Below are 26,661 nucleotides of genomic sequence, written 5' to 3'. Positions count from 1 at the left end.
ACGGTCTCCCCCGCGTCCTCCGACTGTGGCCAACGCTGATTAACAGACGGGCTTCACTAGATATTACTTTGCGGTTTTGGTGCTTCCGTGTAGTTTGTGTTGGAGTCTTGTCTGAACAGCGTAGCCACACGCGAGCGCGCATGGGACACCGACCCGGATTGATTTATACGTGTAACAGTCCCTTTAAAGCAGTAGCTGACCGGACGTAAACTTGGACCAAAGCTGTTGCCCCTACCAACAGAATTGGGTAACACTTATGGTGCCTTCAAATGCAACTGTTGAGCTTGTGTTTACAACATCATAAGTCTTGTACACGATGTGCCTGGCGTTCAAGTAGTTAAGTCGTGAGAACACCGCTGCTAAGCAACGACAATATTAACGTTACTGTCGTTGTCTAGAAGCCACAGAAGCTGACAATTTAGCAAGCTAGCAAGCAGATCACATAATGCAGGAAATACAAAGGCATAATGACAGAGGAAAGAGATGTGGTCGTTGGGAATATCAACATTTTCTTCAGACTTATTATAAAATGATGAAGAAAAACAATATATAACTAAAATTACAATATATTAATTCATGCACCGAAAAATGAATTTCCATTGGCGCCGCCATTTCTGACATCAACAAACACGTCACAACTTGTTAACTCTGAGCTTTTGGAAACTTTCCACTTAAGAGGTCGTGAATACCACAAGAGGGGGGTGTTCATATTGTCTCTTCTAATGAACACGACCCCATTTGAAGGCACCATTAATTTACAGGTCTGCAAAGTTCATGGTAATTAGGTGATAATTAGCAAGTAACCTGTTTGAAATTTCTTTGGAATTACTGCCAAATTACCCCAATATTTACCTCAAAATGTATCGAAAATTACTTTATTATAAACATTATTTAATATTCTGCTATTTCCCAATAGTTGATGATAAAAATACATTTTCACTTAAATATTGGGGTAATTTGGCAGTAATTCCAAATACATTTCAAATAGTTTACTTGCTAATTATCATCCAATTACCTTGAAATTTGCGGAAGATTAAATAGATTGTTTTAGTCTGCTCCCTTGAATTTACTGCAATCAGTCACAAACATCACAAGCTCTGGTATTGTTCATTACCAGCTTTCATTATTGTAGAAAAACATACATTTTATTGAGTTTACGTAAAACAAACAAGTTTATCAAAGTTGAAAAAACCTGATTAAATTTTATTATAACTCACAATCAGAGACATTCCTACACGTGCATCATGGTACAAGAAAGGAACAGAGACACCGCTAGTCATACTTACAATTCTTTTATATGACAAAATAGCAATGCTGTTATTTCTGCTGGGTATAGTGTACAATATATTGATACTCCCCCCACACCCCACGACAGTACAGATAAAAGATCACAACGTTACACAATAAGCAACAACTGAGTCATGTTCAATACTGTAGCCCTCTTTCTCAAAAGCTGTACGTTAAAAAAGACTTTTCTCAAGTCGTTAATAAAGCTGCTCCTCATTCTCTGGAGGGTTAAAGTGCAATATAGGAAAGTTTAAACAGGAGAAAACACACGTGACAAGAGAACAAAATGAAATACATGATACCTTTGATTAACTCCCAATAATAAAACTATGTTGGCTCACTCTATTTTACAGGACCATCATTTCTGAATATTTTCCATGAAAAAACAACATAACTTGGTTCTATTTATATGAAAAATAGAGGCAGTGTTCAATTGGTACATTAATTTCAATTAATTAATTCTTATGAATTGCTAGTGTAACCTAGAGAGACTTTTAGTCAGTGCACAGCAGATCTGCTGAGGAAAAAGATTTAAAATTTGTCAACGTCAAAAGGCAAAAATTCTACTGCGCTTACAAGTTTCTTTTTTTCTTTTTCTGAGCTATCTATTATGGATTGTTGCCAACTATCTTGTGTTATATTGTGGCATAATCAATTGGATGTGTACTGTGCTGTTTTGTGCATGTTGTGTATATGAATTTTATAAGATTTATTCTATTATTAGGGTGCCTTTTTCATATATGGCTTTTAACTTTAAAACTTTGCTAACTTTGGATTTACAGGTTTTTTTCCCCAGTTGATCAATGACCACAGTCCCTGTCAGATAAACAAATAAAATTAATAAATAATAATGGACACATTCTCCAATAGTCAATTAGTTGACTAATCAATCATTGTGGTCTTAGTCGACTAAGATTTCATTAGTCGATTAGCCATTTTTTATGCTTTTTTCATGCTTAATGACTTATTGCCAAGAAACGTATGAGCACATCTTTGATAAACACAAGATTTAAAGTGGTGCTTTTGTGTGATTCTTTGTGGAGAAACTCCACTAATCAATTAGTTGACAAAATCGTACGAGTGTTAGTCGACTAAGAATTTCTTTGGTCGAGGACAGCCCTACCTATAATATATGAATAATGTTATTTTAAGGAAATTCCCCCAAATTAGTACTAAATCACAAAGCTCTTTCCAGCAAATTTTTGGGAAATTATTAGGAAATTACGGACATATAAAATAAAGTGTTACGCAATGTTGCCGGTACAATTAGGGGCAACAATCTCGTGTTGCTTCATAAGTGCATTGAATGCCATTACATCGAGTACACCAAGGTCTTTTGTGTCTTAAAATACCTTTGAATTCTATTTATTCCTACAAGAGAGTTGTTATTGAAACACTGTAAACAGACAAAACGGAGAGATTATATTTTAGCTTAGTCACATACTCTTTAAGTTTCTCTGTAAAAAGAAGGTTTAACTTTAGACAAACTCGCACCGTTAGGCAGTACAGCCAGAATCGAGTGATCTGGCTCTGAAAACAGATGTGCTTGGCTTTATCTTGTCGCTACGCTGAACAAATAAATGGTCAGATGGAGACAGAGTGTTTGCTATGTGTGTGTGTGTGTGTGTGTGTGTGTGTGTGTATTTGTGTAAATGTGACAAGGAGACAAGATTACAGAAGAAATTCAAAGCGTGGAAAGAAAGACAAGGAGAGCAACATGTTGTTGGGTGTTTCTGGGTAATCTTATGTATTGTGCTGTCTCATTATCCATGTGGCTTAAAGGTCCAGATTAGGCTGGCTGAGACTTAAACATCTGTATCTCTATCTATGATGTGCTGGCAAAAAATCACAATCATCCTCCACCTTCATATCCACAAAGAACAAGATGTATAGCGAGACGTAAACCGACCGCATTGTCTAACAGATAGTGTATGAAAATATACATTCATGAATGCTTCCAACTGCTGTTAGAAACAACATATTCTAACTTCTTACTTTATCTAGAAAGTAGTGTCTATGGGTAACAAGCTGCTACAGCCAAGAACATACAGTCTCACAAAATGCTTAAAGAAATAAAGAATTACAACATGCCCCTCCTAAAACCAACGCTTTCATGAAACATTTGCCCATACATTCAATAATCCTTCAGTGATTGACCCAAACTTGGGAGTGTGGACATGTGCTTGTTATAAAAGAGAGTCCCCGGTGGCTGCAGGACATAATGGAAACAATGACTGGAAGTGAAAACCCCCAGTTTAATTCCACTGGCATCGACTCAGTCAGTGGTGTCTGTGCTTCTTCAGTGTGTAAGTCTACAGGAATGTGAGAGGAAACAGATCCAATCGAGTATTAGATCCCACTGAGCTTGTTCAACATGATATTACTGAAAAAAGTAATAAGGAGGTGATAGACAGGACGACAATAGAACAACAAAAGGAAAAGTACAAGAATGAACTCTACCATAAACTGTAAAAGATGATGAATGTCGATTAACAGTCAGCATCGCCACGGGAGTCTAAGTGTACGTCCACACTAAGCCGGTTACATTTAAAAATGCACCTTTATGTCTTTGTTTTGGTTCTCCGTCCACACTAAGCCGGCTACATTTAAAAATGCACCTTTATGTCTTTGTTTTGGTTCTCCGTCCACACTAAGCTGGAGTTCTCCTGCGGATTCTGGTGATAATTCTCTGTAGGTTCGTTCCTACCAGCAACTCATGTTAAATGTCAATATAGCCGATCCCACAGCAGTTGTCATTAACCTGGATTTATGTTTTTATAAATTAAAAAAAGTAGTGGGGGAAAAAAGGGAGGTTAACCAACTGAGACTCAGCAGAGTAACTGTCTGTCTTGTCCAGTGTTTCCCAAACGTTTTTTCCAGTTACCCACTTTTTAAAAATGACAAACGCTTGTGACCCAATTCACAATTGGCCTTATCTATAAATCGTGAGAAGAGCGAATTTGTGCATAAATGAATTTCCTGATCATTTTTACTGCCATTTCCACATCACCTTATAATATCTTGAATAGGTAAACCAGCCATTTCAAAGAGATATATATTTGATAAATCACAACTTCATTTTATGCATGTGTTACAGGGTTGGAAATTAGCACCGGCCACCAGCAGATGTTGGTAAAATATGCTTCACTCAACAACCAAAAAAAAACCAATGGTAATCTATTGAGTGGCTGGTAGAGCTAACAGGCTCTTGCAATGTTATATGAAGTAGGCTACAATTATCAGAATAATACGAACATTCAGGCTCCCTCATGTGGATCAAAGCTGTACTGCAGATATAAATGTTAAATAAAAGACTGGAAGAAATTCTGCAAATTCATTTGGCGACCCTAATAAAATCTCCTGCGACCCACCTGTGGGTCCCGACCCAGTGTTTGGGAATGACTGGTCTAACCCATTCCTCAACACATGTTGGCTGTAATGCAGTTTTGTTGTTTGCTGACCAAGGACGAAGAATAAGAAATGTAGCCGTTTCCTGTTTTTGTGTGGAGATCATTGTGAGGGCTGTATGCATGTCGTTTTCCGAAATTAGCCGACTCAGTGTGGACCGATTCCAAACAAAACTTCTCAATTATTCCACAACTGTAAACATGTTCATGCTGTTAGCTTTTCATGCCATAAATAATCCCATGCTTGGAGCACCAAATTCCTCAAATGAAAACCCTGACCATGCATCCAGATGCATCTTGTTTGTCAGGCAATGCACAACTCCCTCCTTTTCCACCAAAACAGTTTTCTTTTAACTGACGTAAACCATCCAATTCTATGTCCTCATGTTGTTTCTTCTGTGCCATTCTGTTTAACAGCCAAGGGAATCAGTGTGCATGAAAAAACAGTGTTTAAGATACTACTGATGATCTTGGCACAAAGACACACATTGACATATTTATATTAGCTGGCTTGACAAGTGTAGGGAGTTTGTCTACAGTATGTGCACACTGCCAGAATCTGGTAGTGACAACTGCTATTGCCAGCTGTATTTAGCAGCAGTGTGAACACAGATATGAACACTTTCCTCCTGACAGACAGCAGGGAACGATCACCAGCGCCATGTGTTGTGATAGCAGCAGTTTCAGTAGGGCAGTGGGTGACATCACTTCAAACTGCTTGTGGCAAGCTATGATTGTCAAATGTGAGGACAGAAATATCTACCTTGTGTTTGGTTATTTCCTCTCAACAACGGGAATATTCAGTTGGCAAAGTTATAAATGAAGGTCTCACAAAAATAGTAACCGTTACATTTAGAAATTACAGCATAACGTGTGCATACATATTCCAACTGTCACATGACCACATGAACTTAAAGACCTACGCTTCAAGTTTTCAACGGATAATAACGTGTACCCAAGTCTGAAGTTGAACAATTGCTGGTGGGAATTCACACCAACTGTTAGGGACTCAGAGGAAATTGCTGATATAGGCTCTATACGTGCTATGTATCCATTACATCAGTAAAAATTACTTCTGGAATATGTTGGCAGTGATCTTATACCAATAAATCAAACAATCTGCACATATTTTTAATAATAATTAAAGCTGTAATCTGACGTTAAGGAGGCTCTGTTGCTTCCATGCTCGTATTGTGTCCAGCAGCAGGTTTAGGTTGCCAGAGAGAGGAGAAACTAATTTTGCCTTCTCAGTACTGGTCAACACAGTACTCGGGCTCAAACATCTCAGCACTTCTTGTATTTCAGATGTTAGGTTTAAAGGTGCTTAATACGAAATTCAGAGCATTTCTATTGCCTCCACACGGCTCTCAACATGGAGACGGCTGAGCTGGCAGCTCGCAGCTAACGGTGCCAATTCTCATTCCCAGGGTGTCAAATACTGAGGTTTCGTCACGCCCATCGGCGATAAGTACCGCCGCAAAAGGCACCCTTTAACGCCGGTATGAAATGCAACGGGCATTCCATTAACTATAATGTTAACCCATCCGCGGCAACAGTAAACGCTCAGAGAAAGTGCACCGGGAGTGACTTTGGTGACGTAGTTTAAAGAGCGAAAAAGACACACCGGGCGGGTGGGAGGGGCAGGTGGATGGGTCCAACAAACACAAGACTTTTATCCAGGAGACCGCTATTCGTGTCCCGTGTGCTAAGTTTCACTTTCATGTCCCGTGTTCACAACATTCAGTGTCATTTTCACTTTACAAACGTAGTAGTTTTAAGTCTAAACCTAAAGTGACGCTAAGTGTAACTATAATGGTTTTGAAGAACGTGTTGTCAGGATGCCTTTATCAGCTGTAACTGCCGTTTGAGCGCAGTGGAGAGCGGCGGCCGTGAGCTAGCACTAACATGCACTAAAAGGCACGCGCAGCCTGCCCGGCGAGGTCAACACTGCTGACTGAAGAAGCTCCAATTACAACACACACAGAGGGAGAGATACTTCATTCTCTGCTCAGGCAGACATTACTCCTCATTATCTTTACATAGCAAATAGTTGTTTACTGCTACATTGAGTCTCTGAATATCGTATAGAGCACCTTTAAGGATGTGAAAAGATTACGTGTGACAAAAACTGGGCCACCACAATGTGAGAGCTGTGATTGGCTGTCTGGTTGGCGTGGCAATCAAACCAACAAAATGGTGAGGTGTGACTGCTAGAAAACGAGCAAGCAACACGACCACAGATGCCGGGACAAATCTGTTTTTCGGTCGTTTTTTCGGGTGTTTTTGTGCTGCTATGTTGCTCATTTGCCCATCTTCTGAGAAGTCACTTCCTCCAGGTGGCCAAAGACGTGGCAAATCTCTGGGGCCCCGGTCACTTTGTCCTGCTTTTGTCCTCCTTTTCCTGGTGATTCATGCTTTTTTCTCAGCTTGCATTGACTCAGGATTTGCCCCGATCAGATTCCTGCGCCCTGGACAGGTAGACTTCAGACATGCCTACCTCCATGATAGAAGTGTCTGAATCACTGCTGAGTGGAGGCTGGTGGCCGCCTGAGGGGGGAGAGAGGGAGGTAATTCATTACTGGACAGGTCACTGTGGGATGCAGTTATACCAGTGTCTCTGAATGGAGAATATTCGTTAGTCAAGTCATTTGAAGAAGGTTGGATTCTTTGGGTTAATGACACTTAAACAATTTTCCCCACATTCCAGCAATAAATTAGGTATTTTTCTGGGACCCTGATTGCAGCACACACCCGGTAAATGGCTGACTCTGGAAAGAATGATAGCTGCAATACCACCGACGACAGCTCTCATTATTCAAGTTAAAGACACAACACAATCGGCCCTCCATCACTGCCAACACACAGCAGCAGAAACCCCGACATATCGGCTTGTTCATCCCATGCTAACAGCCCGTCAGTGACATCGTCTCTGTAAGATCAATAGTGCTGCGACGTACGACAAATTACATCTAATTTACATACTAATTAGTCTCGAGGAGAACACCTGCTTGTGGCTGCGGGCTGATCTACTACTTGTCAAGCACACAAAAGTAAACGTAATTCTTTGTGTTACCAGCTTCCTCTGAAAGCCTTAAAGATGAGTCAAATTGGAAAGTAACCCATCACCATTAAGTATTTTTAAATTATATATATATATATATATATATATATATATATATATATACTGTATGTACACTATGGCTATTTTCTCAATTTACTGATTGTCCGTTAAGTCTTTAACAATGTCAAAAATTGGTTGAAAAAGACCTACAATATTTCCTAGACCCCAAAGTGATGTCTTCAAAATGCTTATTTTGACCAATTAACAGTCTGAATCCCAAAATATGTTAATAGTTTTTTGTGCATGTAAAAGGTCTGCAAAGTTACAAAGCACAAAGTCTACGCCAAAGGGAGTTACTCTCCCCCACAGAAAAACTGCTCCTGAACAGCCTGGAACTCCTCATTTGAAGTCCCGCCTTTTCTTCCTTAACGTGGTGATGTCACCAAGTTATACATTTGCATAATACCTGCCTAGTGGCTAGTTTGGCACGCCCTCAAACAAAGGAGCAGGAGCTCAGAGCGCTTCAGACAGAGGGTTAAAAGAGGTGCTGCAGCACAGCTGGTATGAGGAAAAATTGTGTTAAAAAGTGTTACTTTGAACATTAAATGATGTAAACATACAAGAATAACAAAATACAAGATACAAAATACAAGAACAAACCTAAAAATGAGCATAATAGGTCCTCTCTAAACATGTCACTCTACTCTTCTCCAATATAACTTGTATTATTCTCCAAATGTTTTCAGCTATCTTACCTTCATCTGTGCGTGTCTAACGTTTGTTTCTGTTTTTTTCATAAATACCTTTTAGTATGAATTAGTCACATGACTTATAAATACAACAGGTATTCATCACAAGAATGCAATCGTTTTTTTTGTTGTTTTTTTTTACAAAATACAACATTTCATCTTTTCCTATCAATGTCTAAACAGGTTGAATCTCACTTTTCAAATACAAAATAACAAATTCAATAACCAAAGAAAGACACAAGCGAGGAGTAAACAAAGCTTACAACAGCGTCACTCTATCACTGGTTGTCAGGATTGAGTCTCTGTTTGCCTGGAAGTGTTGGAGCCAGTCTGACGTGCTCAAACACTTCATCTTTTCTTTACCGTTCCACTCTGCTCCTCCAAACACCTCAAACACCTTATAAAGTCTAACTATAAACCCTATAACAGAAACCAACATCAAGCAACAATTAAACCACTGGGAAGTGTAATCACATCATCAAACTGAATAGACCAGGAGTAATTTGTAAAATTCACAGAACAGAGTGGCATTAAATCCAAGTACGATCCATAAATGGCCTGCTGAATTTCTTGTTTCATAGATTTATTGATTTGGCGCAAAAAACAAGAGCTTTATCTTCTAAGCCCCACTTCTTTCCCCCGTTTATTCCTTCATCCAGCCATAGAAAAAGTGTTGTGACTCGAAACTTTTATACCTCTGGCTACATCTCTGTTCTGGGGAAATGTTTTGGCTTCAGATGCTAAATAGCAGAAAGAACACATGTACGAGCATGTGCATGTACGAGCATGTGCATGTACTCACACCGTAAAGCACTGATAATTACCAGATGTTTAACAGCCGTTAGTTAAAGGCACAGCCCTTGGGCGTTTGCATAAGGTGCTGCAAGTGTACAGCATTCTTTGACTTAAATATTTGAGTGTATGTGGGTTAGGCTGTGGCTTTCTGGAAAGGGAACACTATTCTTCCCCTCCTGTGTTGCCCAGGAGGATCTGAATCGGGGAACACTGACCAGGTGGCTGCTGGCCTGATTTAGGCCTCAGAATAAACAATTCAACCCTCAAATGACAAGAAAAAAGTGGGAATAAAACCAGAACCAGCACACTGTTACAAAGCTGGTTTCCTCTGGGGGATGGGGGACAAACAGACGTGTCCACTCCCGTACATCCCAAAATATTTTCAAGCACAGGACACGGCAGAGATCAGGCAACAGTCATAGACTTCACTGCGTTGAATAGAGGAGACACAAGAGAATGGACAGAGAGAAATACTGTAGAGCATGTGGTCATAATTTTGTCTGGATTAAAATGTTATGTTCCAACTTGTCTCAAACATCCCGTTTCACTGACCGTCAGGTCTTTACCTCTTTGTTAAAAAATGTCTATACTTACTGCTGGCGAGGGTGTGGCTCTCCCCCGTCTGAAGTTCTGTCTCTTCATCAGGGTGGAGCTGCTCTAGGTCCATCGCTCTTCCAGCTGGATCCAGAACCACCGAGCTCTCGTTGACTGTGATTTCACTCGCCCCGCTGATGGGGTTGGTGGGTGGACCCCCGACAGATGTCTCATAGTCTGGAGGAACGTCATCTAAACAGTCTGCGTTGAGCTGGAACGTGACAAACGCCTTGTCTTTAGATGAGTGTTCATTTATTTTATGTTTTACACCATAGAATGTATATAAAGATCGACGACAAGACAGCTCCCAAAAGTGAAGCCAAAACATCTTGATCGCCCCCTGGTGGCTGGCTGCAGTATAGGTCATAAAGCACGCCCTTTCCATGTTAGTAGATGGGACATGGGCCAAACTAAAAAGTAAAAATGCACGTCAAATACATTTTTCCCAAAGATGGTTTCAGTCATTTTTGGTACAGTAGTTCTTAATCCACGGCTGTGTTGAGTACTCGATTCTGATTGGTCAATCACGGCGTTCTGCGGTCTGTAATTTGTTTATAACAGACCGTTGCTATGTATAGCAGACCGTTGCTATGTATAACAGACCGTTGCTATATATAGCAGACCGTTGCTATGTATAACAGACCGTTGCTATATATAGCAGACCGTTGCTATGTATAGCAGACCGTTGCTATGTATAGCAGACCGTTGCTATGGGCGCAGCTCAGATGTTGGACTCTGGCCGTCCGTTTTTGTGTCAAAATATTGATTTCTTCAGTAAGTAGCCCTGTAATAAGCGTGATAATGTAATTTCATTGTTGTGAAAGAATCCCCTTCAGGGCGATGAGAGCCCTGTCCGGGATTCTTTCACAACAATGACCGGCTCGCTGTACATTAGCCCTTACTTATCACGCTGATGTATGTTAAAGTGTTAATTTTTCTGGTAATTTTGGTTTAAATCAGTTATTTGATGCTATAAAAAGGGGATTAGACGTCATGATTGGCAGCTGTGAGTCTCTCACGCTAACAAGCTGCGGCCGTGCTCGGCTAACAATTAATTCGGGCGGATGACCTCGATACCACGGCTCCACCGCCAGATCACTACTGCGCAGACTCTGGCTCCCAATGACGTAAAAATCTTTGGCCTCACTTCTGTACAGTGGGAGGAAGTGGAGACGCATCGTCCATCTCTATATACAGTACAGTCTATGGTTTGTACTTTAGACTTTACTTTAGATTAGTCCTGTCTAGTCAAGAGGCAAAAGTTACCAGAATAAATGAAAAGGACCTTACTGGAATTCCCAAGGCTTTAAGGATGTTCATTTTACACATGGGACACGTCCGGTGGTCTTGTAGCCACGGGTCTACACAGTGCTTATGGAAGATATGCCTGACCAAACAACAACACAGTGCACAAATAAAACATCTGAAAACAAATGCAGTGCACAGTGACGTGTAGATATTGGTAGCTATGGTACATGTTTTGACTTTATGCCTTTCTGTAAACAACACATAGAGACACAAAGTTGTAAAGTTATAGTATGTACAATAAAGAGTACACAAACATTACCTGCATGGTAATATCCTCACAACATCATTAGGCTTATAACCTTCAATGCAAACTGCACAGTTGTCAAAGTCTGACTCTGTCTCCTAAAATACAAACAGAAATAGAAAAGATGAAAAAGACAGACCAATGAATTCTCAAATATAATTATAATAATAACTTTACATATATATAGCACCTTTCACAACAAAGTTACAAAATGTTTTACAGTAAAAACAAATAATAAAAGCAGAGATAAAAGTGAGTTTTAAGAAGAGATTTAAAAGAGGATACACTGAGTTTAATACTGAGTAGAATATATCTACAGTATATACCAAAGAAAATAAGCACAGTAGCCCATAATTCAAATAATATTGAACACATTTTAGTAAATGTATGTACAGCTTACTTTTAAACTTACTGTATAGCCAAAGATGCTTTGAAGTTTATGTGAGCTGTACTGTTTGCAGTGTCGGGAACATCATTTACCTTGTCTCCTTTCTTAATGGTGCGTACTTGCAGCTTACTGATGGCCTTTTTGGCAGCGTCCCCCAAACGTCTCTGTAGACATAAAAAACGTTATTACTGAAACAACTAGTGGGGTTTTAACAGTGGATAAAAAACAGTCCATAACTCAGCAGCGTGCAAGTATCTCATTGGTCAGTAAATACTGTTGATCGGTCTACATCGGCTGAAAGCAATCATTGAAGAAATGTTTTACTTTGTCATCACAAGCCTCCATGTTCATGTGAGGAATGTGACGTCACATGTCATGTTGCTGTGGGCTCGTCAATTTTACCTCTTCACATTCGTCTTATTGGAAATGAATAGAGCAGCACCAACATCTACTGTGTGATAATCACACATATACGAGTATAAAACACCATCACTGAACCACAGTGATGTGCCAAAATGACAAAAAACAATGTGATCAAAGAAAAGTTTTCCAGTTTATTGGCACAAAAGATTTCCTAACCTGCTCTGTGCATCAGCAAACAGGCTAAGCAATGTGTTGCTTGTTTGAAAAAAACGTTCGCCCCGGCAACTTTGGTGAACTTCAGTTCGAAAATTGCCTCGGCAGGCGATGGTCACTGGTTACACATGCGCGAAATAAACATTTTCCCCCCGTTCACTTCCATTCTATGCAAGAAAAAGAGCATAAAAACTTCTGGTTGCGAAGCAAATTTGCATTTTCGCATTCATGTGGAGTTCGACTTTGGTGAACTTTCAGTTTGAATATCGTGCCTGTATTTGCGCATGTGTGACCATGCCTTTATGCAAAGTTTTGGGCACCTGCTCCACCTCCAACCTATTTTCATTGATCCAAATCAACGCTTAGAGTAACTGACATAAATCAATATCACTCTCTCTATGTAATAGAGAGTGACATCGCTGGTAGTATATCTGGACAATTTTTCACGGTCCATTTGCCAGAGTTCGCTAACTCGCTGTATGTTAGGAAGAGGTGTGTTCACCAAAGTTGAACTCCACGCAAATGCAAAGATGCGAATTTGCTTCGCCACCGGAAGCAAATGTTTTTCTGCCCCTTCACTTGCATAGAATGGAAGTGAATAGGATACAAATGTGTGACTGTGCCTTAATAATTAAACAAAAAATAAACATCAGAAATATTGAAAGAACAGGTGGCGGCAGAGGATTGAAAAACAAGTGGCATCAGTGAGATATAGTTTTACAATAATGATGAAACACAGCATCACGCTTTAACAGTTTTACCTTATACTGTGCTGCCTCGTGAATAAATTGAAAGCAGATTTATTCAACATTGCTGAATTCTGTACGACATAAATCAACATAATTCAAAGTGAAAATGGAAACAATGGTTGTCATCGCACCGGCTCCTATCATAACAAGCGCAATGATAAATTGTCATTACGGACGTCACAAGAACGTCAGAGGCGGCCACTCATAATAAAGAGAAAGCAATATCAAGTATTTGCACTGTGGGCTCAAAGGGCCAGAGAGCTGAGTTGGTTGATGGTTCACTGGTTCGCCACGTCTCTGTTCAGCCAGCTGTCATGCTAATTCTGGCCTCTCCTTAAAGCCTCGCAGAGCCGACACCAGATGGAAAAATGCATGGGCCAATGTCAAGAGTGAGACCACAGCACTGCAGCACAGAAATACATCAGCTCACAGAGCCATACGTTGATTAAACAAAGTGCACACAGCCATACCTGGTTGCGGTCTCGTGCATTAGCGTAGCGGAACCTCTGGATGTAGTAGAAGACGAGCCAGGCGAGGGAGATGATCATGAGGACGATGAAGGAGATGGAGACAAACACTACCGACGTCCTGCTCACGTACTTCTGCAGGTTGCGGGTTCCTATGGAGATGTGCACCGTGACCATGATTTGCTGCTCCAGCAAAACCGCAATCTCTCGACCTTTAGGCTCTGGGATCATGATGGCCACGACTTCACCTGTACCTGCACGCACATACAACACAGGAAGTACCAGTTTAGAGGTTCAGTAGATGAATTAAGTCTGTAGCTACCATACAAGACACTGAAGTCATGTCCTCAGTATTGTGTCTGGGAGTTTTAATACCTGGAGAGCAGTTTAAACTCTACTGTTACACTCAGATTACACATGATGGCTCTTAGACCGTTTTAGACATCTTCAAATATGTTTTTTTGGACAAAAAAATTAATTAAACTAATATATCATAAAATAATGTAGTATTTCCCCCGCTTAGAATTATATCTTCTGTGGAGAAAGCTTTGAAACAACATTTAGTGAGCTTAAATTTGCAGAAAATAAAACTTAACTTGTTGTTAAATAAGTAGTTTTGTAATGCAAATAAGTTTGTAATGAATTTTGAATAATGTCTACAGCTGCAACGATTAGTTGATAAAATTAATTTGCAGCTATTTTGATATTTTGTCTTTTTTTTTTCAACAAAAATGACAAACATTTGCTGGTTCCAGCTTCTCACATGTGAGGATTTGATCTTTTTCTATATCTTTGGGTTTTGGACTGTTGGTCGGACAAAACAAGTAATTTAAAGACATCACCTTGGATTCCAAATTTTTTTTTATTTTTAATTATTTTCTCACATTTTATAGAAAAGTTATTAATAAATTAATCCGAAAATAATCATTAGGTCAATCGATAACGGAAATAATTGTTAGTTGCAGTCCTAATAATGTCAAAATTTAAAACAAATAAAAACTGAAATGACAAAAACAAAAAAAATAATTAAAAGAATTTGTATTTTTGGTAATTATGCAAAACAACAACAGAAGGCATTAAATCCCAATAAAATACAATACGTATCTATTTGGCATCAATAGTAACCAAAACTTACAATATCCTTACCATACTGAGGCCAAAATGCTATTACTGCATACAGCCTGGGTTCTTTAATAAATACAGGAATATGCAAACGCTGACAAATCTATGAAATCTACTTTTCTACTTTTTACACAGTAAGTATCCAGACTTCCAACATCCAACCTGGCATATAAAGCTTTAAAACAGAGCAGGTGTGAAAACTCAGTTTCCCGGGAGCTCAGATCGAAGACAGAACAGCTAAAGCTTCACTCTCTTTGCCAGACGCTTCCTGTTGCTGCTGCTTGTCGTGCACGATGAAGGCTTTTGCATTACGGAGTCACAGAGCTTCTTTCAACTCCTGCACCTGAAAGATGTTCAGGAGGAATGCTGCGTTTACAGAATATGATTTATTTGGGTTTGCTAGAAAAAACTTCCACCAGAGGGTACTAGCATTAGCATCAACAGTAAGAAGGTACTTCTTCTCACCCTCTCAGCTAATGCTTCTCAACAGTTCAGTCACCTAACGTGACAGATAAGCTTTGCTTTCTGCCTCTAGAGCTCACAGACATCCAGCTCTTTTTAGAAATACTGTTGCATGTGCTACAGCTTTACCATGACAGTTTAAAAAAACATTATCAACATTTCACTAAGGCTATACAACTATTTCATTATTGACACATTTGTGGACTTTTTAATTTAAAAATCAATACATTGTTTGTCCATATCGTCACAAAAAAGCAACAAATGTCCATCACAAATACACAATTTTAAATGTCTTGTTTTGCAACAGTTTAAAACTCAAAGATATCTAGATTACAATAATACAAAACAGAGGAGAGAAGCAAATCCTCACATTTGAGAAACTGAAACTAGTGAATCATTTTGCTGGATGAGTTGAACATTTTGTAGATTATTAAAATAGCTGATAATTATTCTTCTGTTGATCAATCAATAGTCAATTATTTCAGCTTTAATGTACACAAACATTAAAAAAGTTCACCAATTACAAAGAGCTAAAGAAAGTATAGTATATATTGTATATACAAATTGCAGTACAGAGATAATTTAGAATATTGTCACCATTACATCCTGTAGTTTGACACTTCATATAGATATATATATTTTTTTATTTAAATGATTGGCAGTTTTGCTTTTATTTGACAGTTTGCAGTGAAGTTAAACAGGAATTTATAATAAACAGGCCGACTGGTCAATTTATGTTGATAAAATATCGATATCTGCACCTAGGGATGCACCGATCCGACTATTTCAGTCCTAATAGCGATACCTGATACCGAGTACCGATCCGATACCAGTATTTAATTAATAAGCTGTATGCCTCACTGTTTAGAAGTGACTGGGATCAATATTTTATGGGTAAGGAAACTTAAATGCTGCTTTCCTAACAAATAAAGACATAGATATAAATTTACTGAATTGTTATGTATTATTAGAATAAATTGTACACCAGCATATTGATGAAAAATCTTCTAAATTAAAAGGAATTACAATTCAAGTGTAAACCTTTTTAATGCAGCAAGAAATTGGTCAAACTTGAACAGGAATTAAAATTACAATATATAATGTATATAGTATATAAACATAGAATTTAATTGAATAGATCGGCCCCATTGTCACCGATATCCAATCCAGCTATATGAGTCAGTATCGGCCTGATATCCGATCCGGTATCGGTGTCGGTGCATCCCTATCGGTATCTGTCTCCAAAAATCCAGCATCAAGCTTTATTGTTTATTTGAAATTATCTGTAATGAGGGAACGACATATGGGACATAACTCAGTCATTACTGAGGGACACAATAAGGGAATAACGTGCCTCTACTCTCTCAGCCGTACAGCGGCAGGTTGATTCCATTCTGAGTGCTGTTACATAATTTTCCTTCTGCTGCATGTTTATGACTGTGGCTGAATGGAGTCACAGTGGTTCCCTGTGGTGCTTCAGTTCCTCTATCAGTCACCGTAAACAGCGGCTTTATTCAACCTGCCATCACCAGCAGCACCTCCTGTGCAGCCTGCCAGATACACAGACAAATCCTCGTGCACTGTAGCACAGAGCTATTTTAAAATTACATTCTGGGGTAATTCTGCCACAGAGGCACTACAGAAAATGTGGCGTTTTGTGTTTTCCAGAGGAGTTAAAGGCTTTGAATCCAACAAATATGCTTCATTTTCAGGATGTAGCTGCAATGCATTATTGCTGTCAGGCTCATAAATCCCTTTATGTAACAGGTCTGTTGTAAAACCTGCACAGCTGCTACATTTTATATGACTAGGGTTGAGAAGTCAGACAGAAATCATGTTTTTAAACTGTTTTACTTCCATGCATATGCAAGAATCAGCCTTCTTGGCTAAAAACAAAACAAAAAAACATTAAAATTCTTGAAAAAATAGAATAATTCAATAATTTGGTTGTAATTTGTTGTTTCAGAACACAATACAGTAGATATATTTGGGCAAAAGCATCATTCTAACAATTAAACAAATGCTTCCATTAACAATTTGCTAAGGGTATTAGGTGTGTAAGAAGATATCGATACACTTAAAGCTGCAGTTGGTAGAAATGGAGCAAATATGATTAAAAAAAGTTATTTTTATAAAAAGGTCACTATATCCTGACAGTAGTGCATGAGACAGGTAATCTGAAAAACATCATGTGCCTCCGTGTCCTCTGGTGCTCCTAATGGCATCTGCATGATTTCACAGACCGGAGGAAAACAACCAATCAGAGCCGAGCTGGAGCCTGTCGTCTCTGAGCAGCTGTCAATCACTCGTGAACTCCGATCAAACGGTCAAACTAGGCAGCGCTGATCAAATATGAATCAATATTCTGTTACTGAAATGCCTATTTATCGCCTCAAATGTTTTCAGAAACATCTTGTAGTGTACTGTTTAGCGGTAAAATTCTAAAGGTTTTGACCCGGCAGGTCACGACTCATGATACGTATCGTATCGCCAGATTCGGTATGATAGAAATGGGTACAAAGCACTTCCACATCCTCTGCAAAAATAGATTCACAACCACACAGTAATCCAGCTGGCAATATCTCCACTGTTTATCTTTGTATTACGGTGGCTGCTCCCTCAAAATGAGTTTATTTATGTTAGAGCCTCAAAAGCAAACCCTGCTACAAACAATGACAGAGAAAACAAAAGCTTGTGTTTGGACAGCAAACAGACGGTAATACGCTCCTGAACACCACTCTGTATTCAGACTCTCAGCACACTAGCTGTCACACTTCTTCACCAAAGTTTCAGCTTATATCTTTCTCACTAACACAAAAATTTAAACAAGGTAAGAATGTGGTTGGAAGACATGTTCAGAGTTTCAAATATTAATGTTTTACCTCTCCCCCAATAATACAAGTGAATTCTTAATACCATCTGACAACGTAATTGTATTAATGTTCCCTCTTTTTTTCATGTGTGTAACCTCCGATACACACTCCTGACCTGCAGATTTATGGTTTTACTCAGCATGACCATATGGTGCAGAGGGTAAATCACTGTGATGTAACAATTGCCTGTAAGCTCAAGATAAACCACTTCATCTCAAGTCAACAGGCAAATGATTTCAGAAATTAAAACGGTTGCTTCCACTGTGTAGGCCTTAAAAAAATGCCCGTGTAAGGCCACATTCAGATCCATAGCCAGTAGAAATAAGGAAAGGCATAACAAGGCATGTAAGATTTCCCTAAGCCTCGACTCTTATCTCCTTCTTCTGCTCACTGTGACGCAGTCAGAGCGGACAAAAATAGCTCCTTCTAAAACAGGAGGGCAATGTCTGAGACTGAGGCTCAACTTGTGAAAAGATCCGTGTTTTCAGACCCACTCGGCCAAAACGTGGAAGGAATAAATACTGAATGGGTTAATCCAGTGGACACCAACCTGTTCGGTGCTGGGAATTTAATTTCTTTAACAGGTTTTTGGGATTAGAGGATAAAACTGAGGCACAGATTAACTGGTAATTTATTAACAACCATGTACTAATCTGAACCTGACAGTTACACTAGTAGTAGAGACTGTGACTGAAGGAATAGTTTGACATTTTGGGAAATACACGTATTCTCTTTCTTGCTGAGAGTTAAATGAGTAGGTTGATACCACTCTCATATCTGTATGGAAGCTGAAGCCAACAGGCGGTTAGCTCAGCTTAGCATAAAGGCTGAAACAAGGGGAAACAGCCATCCTGGCTCTGTCCAACAGTAACAAAATCCACCCACCAGCAGCTCTACATGGTAATTAACACACTCTGAAATTCCATACTAACATGCTATTTAGTACGCTAAAACAGTATGTGAGATATTTTAGTATGTCTGAAACCTTAGTATGAAACCAAATTGCATACTATTTCCGGTGAAATATCACAATATGCAACGCTGGACACTACGGCAGCATAAATATCCAGCAATGCACAGCGGTAGTGATGACAACGTTCATAACACGTTGACGGACAGCTCTGTATTGTCAATAATGCTTCAATTTAAGTGTAAGTATAAGATTCCAATTCGCTAGGCGTAATACATATTTTAAATTAATTTACACTTTGATTCTCACAAACAGTTGTTTTGGTCACATGAGGTTAGGCACGGGTTACCATGGTTACCAACCGGCAAGGAGGCTCTAAGGAAGTGACGACGTAAATTACTGCTCAGTGCATCCGAAAAGATACATACTACTGTTTATTCACACAAAAGTATGTAACGATAGTACACCTATGGAGTATGTAGTGCATAGTATGGGATTTCGGACGAAGCCTATTACTTGGTGCTGAGCAGTTGCTAGGCAACCAACGGAGACTCCAGGAAGTTACTGCTCTAAGGCAAAGAAATAGTCTGGAACGTAGCCACCCATAAATGTAATTTGTATACTTTGGTTTTCGGCCAGGTTAGCTGTTTCCCCTTGTGTATGCTAATGCACTGCTGGCCTCAGCTACATATTTACCACAGTGGTATCAATCTTCACGTCTAATTCTCTGCAAGAAAGCGAATAAGCATATTTCCTTTTATTCTGTACAACTTTGACAGGAAAATGACTGCAAAGTTTAAACTTTCAGAGTCGATAAACCCACAGTATCTGACCTGGCAGTATCATGACTTTGACACCACTCAGCCTTGGGTTGTAAGGGTTAAATGAAGCCAGGCCTTGAGAGGTTACTGGCTCTGGCAACTGTGGATTTTACAGCCCAGCTGTGTTGGCTCTGGACAGGAAAGTGCTCCATTCTTTCTTTGGCAGCCTCACATTCAGTCTACACATTAAGACACGTTCCTTTGTCCCTATACTCTGTGTTACCTTCCTCTTCTCTAAAAGCTTTGTCATCACACCTCTCCTGGCTGCTGTTTCTGTCCCTTAAAGTGTTTATATTTATGTCAGGGCCTGAAGCAGGGAAAGCCTGCTTTTCAATTTCATGTGAAATTGTGCATCTGGCCACCTGGTGAATATCCAACATTCGCTTTCTTGTTAGCTTTGCTTTGGTCTCCACTTGCTCCTGAGACAAGTCACTGAATTTGAGTAAAAGCTTTAGAGGTTTTGCATAGAATTTAAATCATCTGATTATGATGACAGGTGCCTCAGACACTTCCATACAAAAGGACCCTTTATTTAAAAAATTCTCGTAATGAATTAGATCATTATGTCCTCAGGTGTTGAGCGCTTTTTGTTTGAACATCTGTTTCTGCACTGATCCTTTTGTCCAACAGCCCTCAAGCATTGTGCTGTTGTCAGGCACAAGTGTGGTCTGGTCAGCCACACCTTTATGAAAACTAGCAACAAGCTGCCTCAGAGCCCATTTCCAATGGAAATACAAGTTAAGTGGAAACTAAAGATCACACCAGCTGCAACGCCGAATCGGGCCAGGGGCGTAAAGTTGGGGGGCCAATGGCCCCTTCCCCACTTCCTACCACGTACTTCCTGCGCCCTTTCTGGTACCACACCCATCTTCCAACTCAGCCTTCATTTTGATCTCAACTACACACCTGTAAAGTTTTGTGACTGCATCTTGTGGGTAGGTATTGTGGTGAAAAAATCCGTCCACAGAGAGACAGAAATATAAACACCTGGCAAATTACTCACAACCGCCTCTGTGGTAGTTCCCGCTACAGTAGGTGTATTCAGGACCACATTTTGCCATGATGACACTCACACAGACACACAAGTTGAAAACAATACCAGGTAAAGAAGGCTCTTCTCACAGCTACTATAAGCCTTAAACTCAACTTTTACCCTCACAAAAATAATACATCTAATCAGTTCAGGATGACACCAAGTCTTTAACTCTAAAACTAAAAAAATAATAATAACAATTTTAACTGCTTAGCAAGCTTGGAGGAGTGGCACTTCTTTACAAAGCAGAACCGGCATCCAAGCCCCATGCGTCAGCAGGTGTGTGTGCTGATGAAGAGCATGTGAACAAAAAACTGATTATCTATGATTTCCAGGATCATTGAACCAATAGGAAAATTACCCAAGAAGATCAATAAGGCATCACATTATTCATAAACAATAGCAGAGTTTGCGGCAAGTGGTTATTTTTGTCTGACATCTTTAACATGTTAGAGTGGTGTCAAGGGTCTAAGTTTTGTTTCAGAAGTGGGGGGGGGTACTGTAATATACCATATTATGACCATATCATGGTAGTACAACAAATGCTGTGTAAACATCTGTGTTGTTAATGCACTTCTCCCACAATCCTACAATCACTTTTAGTTGCCTTTAGAGATACTTTATGAAAAATAATGTTTGCATCTTTCCAAAGAGCTCTGTGCTTCACTGTCTCATCTCTGATGTTCAATTCTAGCGACTTTTTATGAGAATATTAACTGTTAATAAATGTATAATCATTTTTATCAACTCAGATCTTCTCTCATCTGGATTACAGTGGCAGGACAAAAGGAGAAAAAATGTTCATAGCTCTCACAGTCATGGGCCTGTGCATCCTTTTATCTCAACAGCCCCGAGACATCGTTTGAAGAGGAATCTCCCAGGTGACACACATGAAAGCTTATTTATGAGCCTCCCAGTTAAACTAAACTTTGTCCTACAGTATATTTTAAATAAGATTTCTATATTCAGCACATAAAAACATGACAGTTTTTTTTATGACCTGCATATCTTATTTACTGGAATCAAACAAACTACTCTACTAAGTGCTATTTAAACAGCCAAGTGTTTGTCCAATTAACAGCCAGTCTGCAGTGCCTCCAGAAAAAAGCGAAAACAGGTGTGACTCTCCTTTGAAGAACCTGATCTGAGATCTGTGGTTTCAGGACATTTTGCATGGAATATGTCCCAAGGTGTGTTTGATGGGTGTGTGTTTACACAAGGTTTGTCTACACATTTACGTTTTTAAATGTTTGTTTTTGTTGTTCATTTTTTGTGCTTATAGTCAAAAGGTTTTTGCTGTTCTTCCGCTTTGCCTTGAGGGGTAACTAACCTGTGAGTCTGCAACCTGTGTTTGTTTGTCAAATTTTAAATTGTATTTTGGATTATAGTGGTTCCTTTCTTAATTCATAAATTCATATTTGTGAAGAAAACTCTGGACGTTGTGAAGGGGAGACTCTCTCAACTAGAACTGCAATGATTAATTGATTACTTGTCAACTATTAAAGCAACTATTTGGATAATTGATATGAATATTTTTTTAAGAAACGTTCTCTGATTCCAGCTTCTTGAATGTGAATATTTTCTGGTTTCTTTATTCCTTTATGACAGAAAACTGAATATATTTGAGTTGTGGACAAAACAAGACATTTGAGGATTTCATCTTGGGCTTTGGGGAAAATTGATTAACATTTTTCACCATTTTATGACATTTTATAGACCCAACAACTAATCGATTAATAAAGACAATAATCAACAGATTGATCGACAATGAAAATAATTGTTAGTTGCAGCCCTACTCTCAACATTACATGTTTGCTGTCCCTGGGCTTCTTGGCACATGAACATTTCCCTCTTGGTTGTGAACAGGTCATTATTGTTTATTGCTTAGAAATAAATCAGGAGCACTAATGGAACAATGTTTTCTAGGCAACTGCATCCTCACAGTTACAGTATAGCAGGTCAACTAGACACAAGACAGTGCTGCAATGAAATTAAAAATATTTCTTTTCTTATTTTAGTGACATTGTGCTCAACTGTCGTCATTTGTGAATGCTTTGATTAGCATTGTGTTGAAAAGATTCATTTTGTGCTACTGTCTTTGTGATTTGTTTTTCTTCTCCTCCAAAAGAAGTTGATCATTATTCTTTGTTTTTTGCTGATTAAGAATACATAATGTTTATTTCATGCAGTGTAGCCATGGAAACTAGACTGTGAAATACATTTCTATGGAATTGGGAAGTCGTGTGTTCAGTGATACGTAGTTTTAAGTGACTATTAGAGACTACAAGGCTGGCATCATATACTGTATGCAATCTTGTTTGCTTATTCTTTAATCAGATAGTTCCTGATTTTAATCAACATTTTAGACTATCCAGCTGTTTGTGTTTAGACAACCTTTAACATTTGAGAACTTGGGATTTCCTTTGTGAAATGACAAAAAGGTAATGTAGGAAAACATGTTCATGTCTCCTAAAGTAAGGTATCCATAAACTGTATTGTTTTGGTGTCTGCACTGGAACTCAGGTATCAAAGTGGCACTAATATCAAAAAGGTGGTAGGCCATCGATATCAGTGGTTCCCAAAGTGGGGACAGGAATCATTTATTTTCACTATAATTCCATCCGTAACTAAAACAATGACTGAATCTACGAGACAAGCACCACCTGTTCATCAAGGCCTATGACCTCTAACTCTTCCTACACATCATTCGTTTTAATTACCTGACTATAGTTTTTTTTGTTCTTTTTTTCCTCTGTTCTCTTTATCAGTATGATTTTGTGTACCCTCTTTGTAAAGCATCCTTGGTTTCTTGAAAGGCATTATATAAGTCCAGTTTATTATTATTATTATTATTATTATTATTATTATTATGACTATTGTGGTTGTGGGTTTCATACATGTTCTGTAATGAAACATGTAAAAGAAAAAATCCTATCCAGCAGATCAAATCCAGGTGATGATCAGTCCATCTGCTTGGGGATCCAGAGCACTTTTCTACTTTACCATGAAACTAATTGATTATTGAGCTGATTGCACAGATGCAGAAGCTGCTCTGGGACTTCAGCAAGGGGAATAAAAAAACCATTCATCAGAGGTGAAGCAACTAATTAATGACATTTACACCCTCCATCTCACTATACTGAACAGGAATCCTGATGGATAAGACAGGTAGACTGACAGGTTGTCTCCTTACCTTGATGGGGCATTGTTTTGTTGTCTGCACTGGAACTCAGGTATCGAAGTGGCACTAATATCAAATAGGTGGTAGGCTATCGATATCTGTGGTTCCCAAAGTGGGGTCCTGTGAATCAATTATTTTCACTATAGTCCATCCGTAACTAAAACAATGACAGAATCTATGACTATTTTGGTCATGGGTTTCATACATGTTCTGTAATGAAACATGTAAAAGGAAAAATCCTATCAGATGGGGGTCTAATTTGCATCAGTTTAGGGGTCCTTGACATGACAAAGTTTGGGACCACTGGGCTATAATAGCCTTTAATGGTTGCACCCACATTTGAGGAAAGATAGTTAGAAAATCCAGCAGATCAATGACAGGTGATGATCCAGAGCACTTTTCTTTACCATGAAACTAATTGATTATTGAGCTGATTACACAGATGCAGAAGCTGCTCTAGAAATAAATCCGTGCAATATTAATACACTGAATGCGAATACATTTATCTGTGCAATATATCCTTGATGCAATATACACCTCAAGTGTAACTTTGTTTACATTTTATTTATTACATCTACCCTACCTATTCTACAAGTGCAATTACCTCTGTTTACATTACATCTATTTTTATATTTTATACTTCTAGTGTAACACTTCTGTTTTTATTTATTTATTACACCTACTTTACCTGTTTTATTTACTTTACAACTATGTGTGTTTTACCTGTTATGTGTTTTATCTGCCTCGTTTAGTTTTGTCAAGTATTTGTTTTAAAGCACTGACCAGAAGTGGCAAACTGTGAATCTCGTTGTATTTAATGCAATGACAATAAAGCTTTCTATTCTATTCTCTGGGACTTCAGCAATGGGAATTTTTACTTTACCACGAAACTAATTGATTATTGAGCTGATTACACAGATGCAGAAGCTGCTCTGGGAATAAAAACCATTAATCAGAGGTGAAGCAGCTAGTTAATGACATTTACCCCCTCCATCTCACTATACTGAACAGGAATCCTGATGGATAAGACAGCAGGTAGACTGACAGCTTGTCTCTTACCTGGATGGGGCATTGTTATGGTGTCGTTGGCGTTGCTGGAGCCCACATTGTAGATGACCACCGCAGAGGCGTTGTAGTTGGCCACGTTACGGATCTTCTCTCGGTATGTGCAGTTACCCGCAGCCACCAACGCCACCCAGGCGGTGTTGCCAGGCACCGGAGGGAACCGAACGTTTGGGTCGCACGCCTGTCTGTCCTGCAGGCTGGACGGCACCAGCACCAGACCTCGCGCTTCCTTCTTGGGCGAGTGCTCTCCATAGCGACCGCACTCGGTTTTCTCCGTCCGGACCTCCGAAGTGACGGGGTCCAGGTAGGTGATGTTGACGAAGGCGGTGTACCACTCCTCTTTCTCTGCCACCGTGAAGTCCAGGCACAGCAAGTGCACGAAACAAAACGACAGCAGCCACGTCGAGAGAGCCAGACTGCGGCAAGCTCGGATGAGAGACGGTGCCATTGTGGTTTTGGCTGGTTTTTGGAGATGATGGATGAGTCCAGGTCTCCTCCTCCGCCTCAGCTCTTTTCACAGCAGCTACCAACAAACATGAACCTCTGCAGAAGAGCCAGAGACACCAGCACCGTCTGAGAGTTAGAGAGCTATACGTGAAGAGAGTCCACTACACACCACCACCTGCAGGAGAAGACATCTCTCTCTCTGTGTGTCTATGTGTGTGTGTGTGTGTGTTGTTGTTGTTCACCGTCAGCTGTTTCTCCTCCTCGCTCCTGATTGGCTCACAGCTCGCACGTCACGTGACCTGGGCGTGGACAAGGTGGTGCCTCTGACGCCCCATGTGGCATGTGGAGAGAAACAACTAAAACATCATAAATCATGTAATATTAAAAAAAGAAAATTATGAACCCTGACATTTGAACGGTTTTTGCATTATCATTGCCTTTTGTCAGTATAAATAGATAATTCATACGACACCTTCTCACACAAAAGTACCTCAATCATATATCTTATACTGTATATACTATTTATGTTCTTAATATGCCTGTATATGTTCTTAATGTATATGTTCTTAATATGCCTGTATATGTTCTTAATGTATATGTTCTTAATATGCCTGTATATGTTCTCAATGTATATGTTCTTAATATGCCTGTATATGTTCTTAATGTATATGTTCTTAATATGCCTTTATATGTTCTTAATATGCCTGTATATGTTCTTAATGTATATGTTCTTAATATGCCTGTATATGTTCTTAATGTATATGTTCTTAATATGCCTTTATATGTTCTTAATATGCCTGTATATGTTCTTAATGTATATGTTCTTAATATGCCTGTATATGTTCTTAATGTATATGTTCTTAATATGCCTGTATATGTTCTCAATGTATATGTTCTTAATATGCCTTTATATGTTCTTAATATGCCTGTATATGTATACATGTCTGTATATGTTCTTAATATGCCTGTATATGTTCTTAATATGCCTGTATATGTATACATGTCTGTATATGTTCTTAATATGCCATGTATATGTTCTTAATATGCCTGTATATGTATACATGTCTGTATATGTTCTTAATATGCCTGTATATGTTCTTAATATGCCCTGTACAAAGCATT

At 39.1% G+C, this 26,661-nt stretch overlaps 1 protein-coding gene and 1 long non-coding RNA gene across 2 annotated transcripts; both read right to left on the bottom strand.

Annotated features, from left to right (window-relative positions):
- Positions 1-3,005: 3,005 nt before the first annotated feature.
- Positions 3,006-4,263, bottom strand: LOC119485513. Its single transcript, XR_005206289.1, has 2 exons — positions 3,906-4,263; positions 3,006-3,846 (listed from the first exon to the last, which is right to left on the bottom strand). It is a non-coding gene; the product is annotated as an uncharacterized LOC119485513 (long non-coding RNA).
- Positions 4,264-6,359: 2,096 nt separating this feature from the next.
- Positions 6,360-25,986, bottom strand: rnf150a (ring finger protein 150a). Its single transcript, XM_037765157.1, has 7 exons — positions 25,087-25,986; positions 13,629-13,879; positions 11,926-11,997; positions 11,461-11,543; positions 11,184-11,280; positions 9,894-10,104; positions 6,360-7,241 (listed from the first exon to the last, which is right to left on the bottom strand). Exons 1-7 carry the CDS (start codon positions 25,538-25,540, stop codon positions 7,132-7,134), a joined length of 1,278 nt encoding a protein of 425 aa, XP_037621085.1. The 5' UTR covers positions 25,541-25,986; the 3' UTR covers positions 6,360-7,131.
- Between the last annotated feature and the right edge of the window lie 675 nt (positions 25,987-26,661).

Source organism: Sebastes umbrosus, chromosome 3, assembly GCF_015220745.1.
Source record: "Sebastes umbrosus isolate fSebUmb1 chromosome 3, fSebUmb1.pri, whole genome shotgun sequence".
Lineage (NCBI taxonomy): Eukaryota > Metazoa > Chordata > Actinopteri > Perciformes > Sebastidae > Sebastes > Sebastes umbrosus.
Note: the sequence above shows the minus strand (reverse complement) of the source record. Positions and strands in the feature narration are given on the sequence as shown.

Bases quoted from the DNA above. Each gene is read 5' to 3' on its own strand.
- rnf150a (XM_037765157.1), bottom strand. From the start codon at position 25,540: ATGGCACCGTCTCTCATCCGAGCTTGCCGCAGTCTGGCTCTCTCGACG. The intron at 13,880-25,086 runs GTAAGAGACAAG...ATGTGCGTGCAG, and splicing joins CATAACAATGCCCCATCCAG to GTACAGGTGAAGTCGTGGCC. The intron at 11,998-13,628 runs GTATGGCTGTGT...TTATGTCTACAG, and splicing joins ATGCACGAGACCGCAACCAG to AGACGTTTGGGGGACGCTGC.